The 13601-nt window shown below is 46.5% G+C and overlaps 1 protein-coding gene across 2 annotated transcripts in view; it reads left to right on the top strand.

Moving 5' to 3' along the window:
- The window catches only part of B4GALT1 (beta-1,4-galactosyltransferase 1), a 54972-nt gene extending 43463 nt beyond the window's left edge, over positions 1–11509 (top strand). Inside the window, exons 3-6 of one of the 2 annotated variants that reach the window (XM_043566732.1) lie at positions 3304–3491; positions 6043–6165; positions 8216–8320; positions 8560–11509. In XM_043566732.1, coding sequence (XP_043422667.1) covers positions 3304–3491; positions 6043–6165; positions 8216–8320; positions 8560–8692 — 549 coding nt within the window. In that variant the 3' untranslated portion in view covers positions 8693–11509. The remainder of the gene's footprint in view (positions 1–3303; positions 3492–6042; positions 6166–8215; positions 8321–8559) is intronic. The other variant, XM_043566733.1, reaches the window with a different exon arrangement.
- The last annotated feature ends 2092 nt before the right edge of the window (positions 11510–13601 follow it).

Below are 13601 nucleotides of genomic sequence, written 5' to 3'. Positions count from 1 at the left end.
TGCTGTAGAGATTCTAATCATGTGAGCCACTCACTTGAACCCTAATCCTTTTTAGAAATCCTCCCATCAGAGAAGCAAGATTTAGGAGGGCTCTTGGAGCTGATTCGAAGGACACACACAAACACTAGAGAAGAAGTCTCCATGTTGGATTTCTGGGAGACATATTGAAAGCTCTGCCTGTTCAAGATGGAAAGGAAGACCTACTCCTATAATAATGATAGTAGCCAACATTTGTTGTCAGGCAATGTGCAAAGGCCTTTTCATGCATTGTCAAATTTAAGAAAATTCACCTGTTGTCATCCAAGTAACCAAATGAGGAAATGGAGCCTGAGAGGTATGATTTACCCAAAGTCACATAGCTAGTAAGTGAAGAAGATGGCATTCCTGGGATAAAAATGCACGTGTCTGTCACAACTATGTTTTTGGCTTGGCTGCACAGTAGTGGTGCTTGATAAATATTTACCCGAGCAAATGAAGTAGCAAAAACACTGGATGCATGTGCCCAATGAGAAGGGACAGGAATGAGGCCTGGGTGTCTTCCCATCCCCTGGAGAGGAATGAACACCTCCTGTTACTGGTGAGAGGTTGGCAGGCTTGCCAGGACCTGTCTTTCTTATCAGGAAAGTTACCCAAAAGTGTTACAACATTTCACCCAAGGAAGCCTAGAGTTGAGTTTTCTATAATCCTAGGGGAGGAAGGGGAAGACATACTTTCCTTATCTACCATTCAGCTGGTCTTATGTTCCTAAGGGCCCTAGTAAGGAATTATACCTGCAAGAAAGAACCCTGCCTTCTCCCTCTCCCAGGGTCACAGAGATGAGGCCAGGATGAGAGGAGTGACATACAGGTCAAGCTATTTTAGGAAACTGCCTGACTAATTTTAAGGGTGGACCAGACACTGAAGTGCCTTATTGAGTTGAAGGAGCTTGTTATACATATGGAGAAAAGGGTAGGATAGATCTGCTCCCTTGGGTTTCTCCTCTAGGCTGCCATTGTTCTTGGGGCATGGTACCAGAGGTGTCCATTCATGGTTCCAAATGTGCAGTTCCCGCAGAGGAAAAATGCATAGTATAGTCCCAGGTCAAACATCTGCTTAACTCAAATAGTCATGGCTAGCAGACCAGGCCCTGTCGTTTGGGCATGGCCAGCACGAGCTCCCTGCCCCTGTCATTAGAGAATGTACCAAGAGAAAGGAGCATTGGGCAGCTATCCTTGGGGGTCTGCTATACAGGTGTGAAAAGGCTTTGTTGGGACACCCTTTCAGTTGTTGGAAAAGTGTTCAATGGGGTTGAATTGTGTTTTAAAATATTTAGAGAAAGCTAATTCTTAGGGTCTTGATGGGGCTAGAGGAGCAAGAAGGAAAGTACCAGGTGCAGGCCTCTCCCCCCATTGCCAGAAGGCAGAAGGGTATGGCAAGAATGAAGTAAATCTGGGTTGGGATGAAGGTTGTTACAAGATTGTTGAGATGTTTAAATGCATGTCAGACACTTATCCGATGCCTTTCATGTTATATATCCCAATTAATTTTAGCAGTGTGTTGTAATAATAGTGATTATAACAGTTTTATAGTTTTCAAATCTGGTTTCTAAACTTTAAACTTCTTTTTGCCTCAGGACTTACAGAGAATTAGCTGAAGGCAGGATTTTGAATGACTCTTAACTGGTGGGGACAACCACAGAACACAGTATGTGCTGTTGGGCCTGGCCTTCTCCTTTCCCCATGCATGATTAGAAAGCTTTGTCATGGGCTGAACAAAGGAGCTCCTGTGTGTGTAAAATACTTACTTAATCCATTCACTCTTCTCTTGGCTACTCTATCTGACTTCCTGGTACTCGTGTTTCTTAAGTGGTTTCGTCTCTGAGTCACCCACCTAAGGTTGGGTAGCTGTGGCACCATCCATATGCTCTGTACTCACACAGGTAGCCTTATAAAGCACCAGTTTCCAAATCTTCTCTTGTGGGCCTGGAGAGTAGATGTTGGGTATCCCACCTTTGGATTGTGTAGCCACTGTAGGCTCTTGTGAGTATATTTTCCCCCAAAGTAGAGGGCTCTGATCTTGTTGATCCCAAGAGATATTGAGAAGGGGCACTAAATGCGGATTTCACAGTGTTGGGTCCAGCACCAGCTGTGTTGCTTATGTGCCTTAGTTCCTTCCTGGCATCTTTGGGAGGATTCTGGCCGGGATGAGAATACACGTATGGAAGGGCTTGTGGACTGCTAAATGTAAGAATGGTAGTGTCGATGCTATCACTGTCCTTACTACCCTGGGGCTGTGCGAGTTGGTAAGGACAGAACCCCATGGTGGTGACCCTGAGGGAGCCCTTTGGTTGAAGCTTCCTAGAAGAATTTTCATCTGCCATTGTTTGTTGAAACCCATCCTTTGGTCCATCCATCCATCCATCCATCCATCCATCCATCCAGCAGTTATTTATTGAGCTCTTATTGTATGCCAGGCAGTGTTCTGGGAACTGGGGAAATAAAAAGTTAAAAATTCCAGTTTTCATTGAGCTTCTATTCTAGTGGGAGAGACTGAAAATAAACAAGTAAATAAAATATGAAGTACCTTTGCACCAACAGACTTGGTGCTTCAGGACCCAGTGGTTGGCATCCTGAAGTATGTGTCCTCTTCTCTCTCATACACCCTGTTTCCATCATAGTGTGTATCACACTGCTTCCCACCCTACGTTGTGAGCACCATGAGGGCAGAGATTGACTTGGGCTCACCATCTTTCTCTGGTACCTAGTTTAATAATAGACATCTTGAAGGGGCACACAATGTAGTGATCAAACCATAATCAACCATACAAAGAGGGGAGAAGGGTAAAAAGTCCAATAGGCACCAGTTTCCTGGGTGTCTTCATGGGAATTAGTCTATATATAGTATGTAAATATATGACACATAGGTCTAAGTACCTTTTCACCTAACAATACTATCTTGGAGATCATTTCCTTTTAGAGCTTCCTTATTTTTTTGAACAATTCTATTCCATTATATGGTTATTACATGATTTATTTAACTGGTTCCCTAGCAAAAGCTTATGTCATTGTTTGCAGTCTTTTGCTGTGATGAAAATCCCGTGGTGAGCAAGTTGTTCTTATTCGCATATTTGCAAGTCCCATATGATAATTCCTAGAAGTGGGATTGCTGACTCAGGGCATGCCATTCCGTATTGATTTGTAAAGTGAAAGCAGAAAAATGAGTGGACTAATGATCCCATGTAGTTGACAAAGTCACCAGTCCCTGGGAGTGTTCTGCTCATTGGCCTTATGGCATCTGATATCACTTCTTTTTTTTGTGCACCAGGCTGGAGAAACCATGTTCAATCGTGCCAAGCTCCTCAACATTGGCTTTCAAGAGGCCTTGAAGGATTATGACTACAACTGCTTTGTGTTTAGCGACGTGGACCTCATTCCAATGAATGATCATAATGCCTACAGGTGTTTTTCACAGCCACGGCACATTTCTGTAGCAATGGATAAGTTTGGATTTAGGTAAGAGATGTTCACCAGAATCTGCAGGAAACGTTTCACTCTTACATGATGACTAGGAAATGCAATTCCTGTAGCCCAGGAGTGTCTCTTTAGGTTCTTGGAGGAGAATTTTTCCTCTGAGAACTGGGTGCTTTTTAAGCCCAAAGTCCGTAAAACTTGAGAAGAAAAGTGAAGTTCAGAAACACCCCTACCTCTACACATCCAGGCAAGAAGAGTTTTTATGTTTGGGATGGCTCTTGCCTTTAGGCTCCAAACAGATGCTGTATTTCCTTGCTTTCTTCTGTCCTCTTCCCCACACAGTTTGGGAAGCAAATTGGACTCATTTTCCCCAAGTAGATTCTTGGGTTTGGGTACCTTGGCAGATATACCTTGGTACTTTAAGAAGGAACATGATACTGTTCCCTGCAAAGCACAGGCTTCTGTTTAAGCATGAGGATCCAAACTTTCCCACCAAAATGCCCCTAGTGAGAGGTCAGCCAGTGCCTCTCTCTAAGAGCAATAGTATAATCTAAAGCATAAGGTCATAGATGGAAAATAGCCTTATGTAGTCTTTTTTTTTTATCTTAAAAAAATAAATCTGCATTTTGCTCCATAATTATCCCTGTTTATATTAACATAGAATTGTTTAAAATCACCTATTAGTTGATTATATTGACCTTTCCCTCCTTGCTCTACGTTAGCTTGAAGCTCCAGGAAGCTGTGCTGCAGACCCCATGCTAGGCATTCCTGGCCTGGGTGCGCCGCCGTGGTGTGGCAGGCCTGTGCCAGTCAGCAGTCCCTTGGTTTAGATATGAATGCTTTCTTTCAGACTCCTTTTATTCCCATTTCTTTCTGTCTTCCCTTGCTGGGGGCAGTGAGGGCTATGAAACTAAGGATGCTGTGAGGAGAATTTGACTCTAAACATCACCCTGTGCCCTCTCCCCTCTTCCCTGTTTATGTACCTTCTTCTCTTTTAAGAGACACAGGCTCAAACCCTGTCCCCTCTTAATTTCTCCCCTTGAAGCGTGGTGGTAAGGACCTCATTCTTTGCCACAGCACTGTGCTTGTTTTACCCAGAACCAGTCAGGCTTGGGGGATGAGGTGGTTGGTCAGAGAAAACACAGCAAACTGAATCTCATCAGCTCGGCATGCGCTTCCCCGTGAGGTCACGAAGAGTCCCTTTTTTTGTAAAAACGCTGATCGTGACAAACCTTAGTGGCCTGGCCACCTGGTTCAAACCCTCATTTGTAATCAGATGCAGACGGTTGTGTGACGTGTGTCCAAAGGTGGGTAACTGGGCCCCTAACTGATGACACCTAATTATAGATAGATTACCTTTGACTCATTAAAGCAGGCCCTTCTGGATCTTCATGGATACTTCTAGTCCAATGTCCTGAATGTATTTGAAAATAATCATTGCAGCTTTTTTTTCATATGCTCTGTATGGTTTGGCTGACTTCCCCCTTCAAGTCTGAGTTAGTTTTCCTTAAATTGTGTGATGGATTTTAGTCTCTTTGGATTCCAGTAAGAGCCCTAGTGTGGTTTGGTGCTGCATACAAGGTCATCCCAAAACCACAGCCTTTAAAGGACCCATTGGAAAGCCTTTGCCTGGCTTCCGGGTATGATCTGAGTGTTAACATTTCTCATTGGTGCTCCGTCTGCATCCTTCAGAAGCCCATGATTCATAACCATTGAAATAGTAAAATATAGGGGCACCTGGGTGGCTCAGTCAGTTAAGCTTCTGACTCTTGGTTTCAACTCAGGTTGTGATCTCACAGTTCCTGAGATCCAGCCCCGTGTTGGGCTCTGCGGGCTCAGCGCTGGCAGCCCGGAGCCTGCTTGGGATCCTAACTCTCCCTCTCTCTCAGTGTGTTTTCCCTGCTCATGCTAGCGCCCATGCACACACACTCTCTCTCAAAATAAAGAAATAAACATTAAAAATATAGTAAAATACTAAAAGGTGTGGAAAGATGAGAGCCCTGATGCCCCACTTCTTGAAAATGTATCAAAATAGATTCACCATTATACATTTTGCTAAGTCGGGATGTGGTAGAAATTTCCTAGAAAATTTTATTTTGGCAAATTTTCGGAAACGCTATTTTGACTGTTGGGGTCAGAGTTCAAGCCAGTATACCTGTGGAAGAATGAAAGTTAGACTGGTAGATGGGCTGAGGGTGGAAAGGGAGGGCATGACAGGGTGGGCACAGGGAGGCTTTACCACAATCTCGGTTTCCAGGACCTCCTGGAAACCACATGGGAAGCAGTTTCCTGAATGGGGCACAGGAAGTGCACTTATGCTCTCTCGTCATTGACTAATTTTCCAGGTAACCATAGAAGCAACACAATATTCTTAGAGCAAATTCTACCTTTTGACTTCTGTGTCTTCTCTACTGATATATAAAAACAGAACAAAGAAAACCCTTATAAATCCCCAATTTATAAGTTCCAGAGAATAAAAATAACTTCAGAAGCATTTATTTGTGCTTTGAGCATGCTTTATTTTGAAAGTCAAAACTTACTAACCACTGGTTTTCTTTGTGTGTGTGTGTGTGCGTGTGTGTTTTTCCCCCAGCCTACCTTATGTTCAGTATTTTGGAGGTGTCTCTGCTCTAAGTAAACAGCAATTTCTCACCATCAATGGATTTCCGAATAATTATTGGGGCTGGGGAGGTGAAGATGATGACATTTTTAACAGGTAATTGTCCCAACTTAGATGTCTTTCTCCCCTGTCTCCCTTCACTTCCAGTTTTTCAATCAGTGCCTGATTATTCTGCAAGGATTGACCCTTGGGAGGGATGTAGTCCCCATTCAGCCCAAATTCTTAGATGTGCCCTGCTGTAGGTGCTACAGGTGCTGAAAAATGTCTTTAGGAAGTTTAGCTTTTGTGATTTTTGCATTAGCCTTGGAACATGCAAAATGAGAACCAAATAAAGGGTTGGGTTTACTTTGATTTATCCCACATGCCATTTTGTCCTAAAGAAGTAAACATGCCCTTTGCAAAAATTCAGCATCTCATTGTGGTCCCGTTTGATTATGAAACAAGTTTCTTTGGGCAGGATCCTAAGTTCCTTTACAAAATCTTTGTGCTATTTGTTTATTTTGGAATATTTTTAACAAACATAAAAGAGGACTGAGTAGTATAATGAACTTCTGTGGACCCACCCAGCCCCAACAACCACTACTTTCAACCAGCCCTGTCTGCCCCATCCACACCCCCAGGGCTCCTTTATCATGTGCATTGTCATTGCAGATGGTAAAAAGAAAAAACAAAACAAAACACCAGTGGCATTTGAAACCACATTCTGCCCAGTTCTCCCTGACAGTGGAAACTTCAACCCTGCCATCTCCAGATAAGAAGTAACTTCTCCCTCTGGGAGCTAGTCTGAGCTTGTCACTGAGCTTGATATCAGAATATACCCTAGCTCCTTCCCGAATTGGAGTACCTTAATTTGATCAATTAACAGAAGGTGTCTGTCAGAGCAGCACCCAAGTCAGTCAAGTTTAGCTTTGTGTGAGAACCTGTCATAGACCCAGGTCTTTACTATCAACCTGGAAGAAAACCTGAGGTTTAGAGGATGCGGATTGATTATCAAGCATCTTCAGACAGAGCACTGTGTGACACAGGCCTGATGGGGAGGACACTGAAGCCCCAGACAGGGGGTCCAGACAGAAACAAACTTGCTTCCACAGCACCACCTGGGCAAACCTCAGACCCACAGGATGGTGTTAGGGGCTGATGTGACACCACAGATGCAAGCAGTTAAGAGGGTTAGTGGGAAGGGAGCACTGAGAATGGACACCCAAGGGTGGAGGGACTAGAAGGTTGGGTGGCTGGGGGAGCAGCTTTCTTGAAAGATAAAGGACCTAACTCACCGTATGCCAGGCGCTGAGGGAGACAAGGCCAGAAACCTTTAAGTTATCCAGGACCAGCCAGTCCTGCTTTTTAATCAACTTGTGCTCCTGCTGTGTCAAGGCTTTGGTTGTGGTCCTCATTCCTTTCCCCCAGATCTACACAGAACCTTCCACCCTGTTCTGGCTGCCTCTAGTCTTGTTCTCTGCTCTCCATTCTTAACAGTGCTTATCAGAGAGTCCTCCCTTTGGCCAAAAACTTTGGGTAACTATATATTCTACCCCTTTCAGACACTGGCACTGATCTGAAAAAAGGGATGCGAAAAGCTCTGAGAAGGCCTCCATGATTTAGCCTTCACCCTTCTTTCCAGCCTCATCTCTGACCACTTTCTACCCCAGACTCTTTCTACCAGTCCCCAGAAGCTTCTGTTGTTCCCCGAGGGCCCTGTGTTTGCTCTGCCTCCCTGCCTTTGCCTGTGCTGTCCCAACTGCCCTAAATGCTCTGTGGGCACCCATTCGTCTTCATAGCTGGCTCTGCCTAGTCTTGCGCAGGTAGAGTGAGTGGCTTCTCCTTCTGTGCTCCCCACCACCACCTCCCCTCCTCACCTCCATCCTGACACTGATGGCCCTATGTTCTAAGTCCACATTGTAAGTTCTGTGAGGGTAGACACCCCCAGTGCCTGGCACAGAACACTCCCCAACCAACACAAACTACAGAACCAGTAGTCAAAGGGCACAGGGAATTAGTGTGAGTTTTAACTGATGCCACAGTGAGCTGAGGTATGGGCTGAGTGAGAACAGTGAACAAGATGGCGGATGGGGCAACAGCCTGGGGCTGTCGGACCCAAGCCTTATGGCAGCTTTGCAGTGACGACTTGTCCCTTCACTCCTTGCAGGTTAGTTTTTAGAGGCATGTCTGTTTCTCGCCCAAATGCTGTGGTTGGCAAGTGCCGGATGATCCGCCACTCAAGAGACAAGAAAAATGAACCCAATCCTCAGAGGTGTGTTCTATGTTCATTTACATTCTTTCTTTCCCCTTTCAGGTGGGGTAGGCTATAGGAATGAGGCTCTGGTGAGGGCTCCAGGCCTCAAGGGGAAGGGAGGGATCTGTCCATGAGTTGGGTAGAGTAGACTAGGTGGTGGGGTGGCGGTGGGGGGGCAATGAAGGACAAATGTTTCATGTTTTTTTTTCTTAAGATTTTTGTTTTGACACCAACCTTTGCCTGTTTTTCTCTTGTAGGTTTGACCGAATTGCACATACAAAGGAGACAATGCTCTCTGACGGTTTGAACACACTCAGTTACAAGGTGTTGGACATAGAGAGAAACCCGTTGTATACCAAAATCACAGTGGACATCGGGACACCGAGCTAGCATTTTGGTACACTAATAAGAGACCTGAAAATGGCCAGGGACCTCTGCTGTGTGTCTCTGCCAATCTGCTGGGCCGGTCCCTTTCATTCTTAACAACCAGAGTGATAGGCCCCCTCCAGTCATCATTCAGATGCCTTTCCAGATGACCAGGACGAGTGGGATATTTTGCCCCCAACTTGGCTCGGCATGTGACTTCTTAGCTCTACGAGGTGTTTGTAAATGTAGAAACTATCAGCCTTTGGGGGAATCTCGGCATGTTCACAGTGTCACCCCAAAGAATCAGTACACAGCCCCAAATTTGGTGACTGTGGGACTCATTTCCAGTGATAAACTCCTAATCTGTTGTGAAATAGGTAAGAATTTCGCTTTAAATTGTGGTATTCTTATTACTTCATGAAAAATCGGAGAGTGCTGCTGAAATCGGATTGGTGTGATGTTTTTTGTTTGCATATTCTAACAGAAAAACACAATCTCGACCTTTCTCAATTTACTCCTCCCCCACCTTTTAGCAGTATGCAGCTACCACAATCACTTGTGTGCGTATGTCTTTTCTTAGCAAAAGAATTTTAAAACTTGAGCCTTCGACCTTTTGCCCTGCTAACGTGTGAATTCCAAGGCAACGTTAGCCATCAGAGCAAAAGCCTTGAGTGTCCTCAAATTCAGTGGCCTTTCTCCAGATTGTCTGATTTCTGAATGTAAAGACTTTTTTTTTTTAAAAAGCAGTTTGTAGTATTTTAAAGAAAGAACAAATCGGGTTTTATTATGATCTAGCTTGATTTTGTGTTGACCCAGATTTGCATAGCTGTTTAGTGTTAAATCATGACAATTTATTTTTCTGAGCATGCTATATAAACTTGAATTTCCTATGTATTTTTATTGTGGTGTTTTAAACGTAGGGAGGGGATTGAGCATTTTTTAGTGGGAAAAATAGCATATGCTGTAGTGGCCCGATTTGGCTGGCAGGTCAGGTTTTGTAAAGAGCAAAATCACTTTTGGGCCCTTTGAGGGCAAGACCTGGTCAGAGTTATCCTGCTAGACCTCTGGGGGAGGCAAAAGCCTAGGTCTGCCAGGTAGAGCTCCCCACCTCCCTACCCTCCCCAGGTGGGAGGGAACCTCCTCCACCCCTCTTCCCACTGACCCTGGGACCTCCCTTTAGGGCCCTAGGCTGTGGAGTTCTAAATGATAGCAATCAGGTTGTTTACTGGCCCTTAGTCTGGGGAGGGGGAGGAAATCACTGCTCTGGCCCCTGTGGAGTCCAGGGGCCACCTCCTTCACTGTGCTAGCCACATTGCCTGGCCTACCTTGCTGGACCCATTCTCCTTCCTCCCCCCTTCTCCTTTCTCCTTTCTGTCTCCTTTCTCCTTCCTTCCTCTCCGTTTTTGTTCCTTTGCCTCTTGCCTGTTCCCTAAAACTTGCCTGTGGCACTCAGGGTCAAACAGACTATTCATTCTCCAGCATGAATGTGCCTTTTAATTAGAGATCTAGAAAGTTCAGCTGAACCCTCCCACACTCCCTCACAACCAGTCTGGTGCCTAAAGCCTCCCAGTCCCCTTCAGGTTTTTAGCAGGTGCTCGCACTCCAGGGAGGCTGATCCACAGGGGTGTCTTCCCCAGACCCACCTCTCCTGGGGGAGAGCGAGGACTGCCTGGGGTGGGATGCACAAGGCAGTTGCTACCACTGGCTGCCCTTGTCGGGTCCAGCTTGAGCTAAAGGCAAAAAGAGTCAGCTATCTAATCCCAGGGTTGGCCCTTTAGCTGGTGGCAGCCCAGAGCCCCACCACTGGCCTCCTGGAAGCCAGCCCTCAGTGTGGAGGCTGAACTGGTGCCCAGCCCTGGTCTTACCTGTGCCTTTATCGCTTTGAGCATCTTGGATGCTACCATGGTTCTTTTCCAGAAGCCTTTGTATTGGTTAAAAATTATTTTCCACTGCAGAAGCAGCTGGGCTATGCGAAGAGTATTCGTTCGGTCAGTCCCCCGTTCCTTGACAGGGGTGTCAGTGGAACCAGGAATGACCGCCCTGAGAGGGAGTTTTGGGAAATACAAAGAATGAAGACCTCTCCTCTCCTTCTGTCCCCAGATCCTGGCTTTTCCAAAGTGCCTTAAAAGAAGGGAGACAAATATCCTGAGTGGTAACTTCTTTATTATATACTTTACTCTTACAAAAAAATTCTTTTTTTTTTCCTCCTGTTTTCCTGTTACACTTTCCTTCATGTTCCACTGGAATAGTCAAGTGTGTGGTTCGTTCTCAGAACCAAGGGGGCTTCTGCTTCACCTGTTCCCCACTTGCTGACCTTCTGGTGCTTTCATGGGACCCACTTGGGCCCAAGGTTAGGCCCGGATGCTTGCCTGGTTTATAAGATGCTGTGGGTCCTCTTTCCTCCCTGAGGAGGTTAGGGCTGAGGGTTCAGGGAGCATTTCCTTCACCTGGAAGGTGTCACCATGAAGTTGTTATGTGCTGTGTCTTTCTCTGTTTCTGTCCATCCCGATGCTGGTGACCCCGTGAAGTGGCCTTTGGGAAAGATTAGGAGGCAGAGGTGGCACGAGAGGGTAGAAGAAATGCTGGTGCTGGCTCTCAGTCTGGGCAGGGTCTCTGCTGACCTCAGGGCTGGGCGTGGGTGCCCCACTCAGCCAGTACGGCAGCTGTCCTGTCCCAGAGACCTGTTGTGCTGTGTATTTCGACCTCCCATGTATGCAAATGTATGCGTTTACCATTGTAAGTGGGAGGGGGGAATGTCTGACCTTGGTGTTCAAAACAGAACTGTATTTTTGTCTTTAAAATCCAGTAATATAACGTGAATAAATGACCTTATCTTTGTAACCTCAGGTGGTTTCTTTTCTGATTTAAGTAAGGGGTTTGGGCTCTCCGGCCGGATGGGAAATGATTGGGACTGCCTGCTGGGAGGATCAGAGGAGAGCAGAGGTCTGCCACAAGGGGGCAGGTCATGGCTGGGGGTGGCGGTGGTCCCTCACCTGACTATGTTCCACACACCTCACTGGAATCAGCCATTTCCCAGTCTGAGCCTCATTTTCTTACCTGAAAATGGAAATAATAGCACCTAGACTTTCTGAGGCTTAAAAGAGATGATGGGTCTAAAATAATGACTGGCACCTCACAGGTACTTACTACATAGTAGTTAGTACCACTTCAAAATAGAATTTCCACTAGCAGTTCTCTGGCCACATTCTGCTGTATTCGGCAGTCACCATGAGAGTTCTGAGATCTTTCGCAGAGCCATTTACACAGGTGTTCGCAGAGTAACTTAAATGGTACCATACGAAGTAAGATTTCTTTTCAGTCCCAGGACATTTAAACAGATGTTCTACAGGGTCTTAGTTGTGACTCAAGGACTTGAGACAGTAAGTACCCTGTGTGCCTTCTCCTTCTCATCACCCCCAGGATCAGGTACCAGCAACGTATTAAGGTGCTGGTTGGATTGACTTGGCATCTGGAAGAAATGTGTCAGAGGAGACTGGTATGAAGGAGAGGGCACCCTTGCTGTCCAGGTTGGTGGAGCTGTGAACGTGGGACCAATTGGGAAACAGGAGCAGTAAGGGCAGCACTGTATAGCCCCCCAATGCTATCTGGCTATCCCCACCCATCCTTGTGACTGCTGAAAGGACCCCTAGGGGCCTCAGACCTGAACAGAGGTGGCCTTGGGCTCAGATCTGACCTTTGAACAGGAGACTCTGATCCTTTCAACAAAGTGCTGCCTTTGCAAGCTGTAAGGTCTGGGTGAAGTGGAGCACCTTCTGTCCCCAAAGATGCACATATCCGCACAAATACATACAAACTAACATGCATAACATACCTGACATGTGCCTATGAGAGACCAGAGTGCCTGGGTTCAAATCCTACTGTTGCTTCTTCCTAGTGCTGTGATGTGACCGCTCCAAATCTGGAGGCACCCAGGACCTCACCGGTGGTGTTTTCCCTCCCCTTCCCTGCCTCACCTGAGTAAAGGTGTTTGGAATGGCAGCACTGGGAAGGAAGGGGGCTTGAACCCCATGGTGGGCTCTGAGGGGGCCAGGAAGGGATGATGGCAGGAGGAAGGGGGCCACAGACAGGCTCCTGGGGGTTGGCCATTTCCTTGAGATGTGCTCTGTCTCATCTCCCACTCCACATGGACCCAGACCAAGTCTGAGCCAGGCAGAGCTCAGGAGCCATGCAGTGTGGACTGGGTGGGCACCAGGCCCCCCTACACAGTACCTTTCTTCCATGGGAGACTGTGACCTGGATGCCAAATCACTGACTTACAAATAACTTTTGGAGGCAGGGCGATGGTGCCCAGGTCACTGGGTCCTTGTGGAGGTATGCAAGTGGAACCTCCCGAAAGTAGGAGTATTTGCTGCTGGTGACCAGAGGGAAGCTGTGTGTAGGGAGAGGTCAAGGAAATGAGAAGATGCCCAAGTTCTAAGTGTTACCAAGTCTTCACCACACTTCCAGTCTCCCCTCCTCTTGTTTATTCCAGGAGGTGAGAGTTTGCACATTCCTAGGGGCAGATTTCTTAGAACTGGAACTTATTTACCCTGTCAGAAAGGAAATGAGGTTTGTCTGGCTGAGCCAGTCATGCCAGACAAGCCTCATTTCCTTCTCTGGCAGAGTCCCCGGGCAGGGAATGTGGCTATTGCCTTCATCTGGGCTCAGGGACCTGTACCCGGGCTGTGAGGCAGAGAAACCTTTGGGACATGGTTGTTATGGGTAGTTACAGGGTCAGTAGGCCAGAAACCACAGGGACATGGCACCACAAGGACGTCTGCCTTTGAGCAAGATGTGTGCCCCCTCACCAGGCAGGGGGCTTGGGAAGATGGCCAGGAAAAAGCCATGTAAACAGTGATCATTACTTCTGGCTCTTTCTGCCTTCCCATTCACTGTGTAACTCTGGGCAAGTGGACTTCCGTCTCTGAGCCGT

This window comes from Prionailurus bengalensis, chromosome D4 (assembly GCF_016509475.1).
Source record: "Prionailurus bengalensis isolate Pbe53 chromosome D4, Fcat_Pben_1.1_paternal_pri, whole genome shotgun sequence".
Taxonomy (NCBI): Eukaryota; Metazoa; Chordata; class Mammalia; order Carnivora; family Felidae; genus Prionailurus; species Prionailurus bengalensis.
This window is presented reverse-complemented; position numbering and strand designations above follow the sequence as displayed.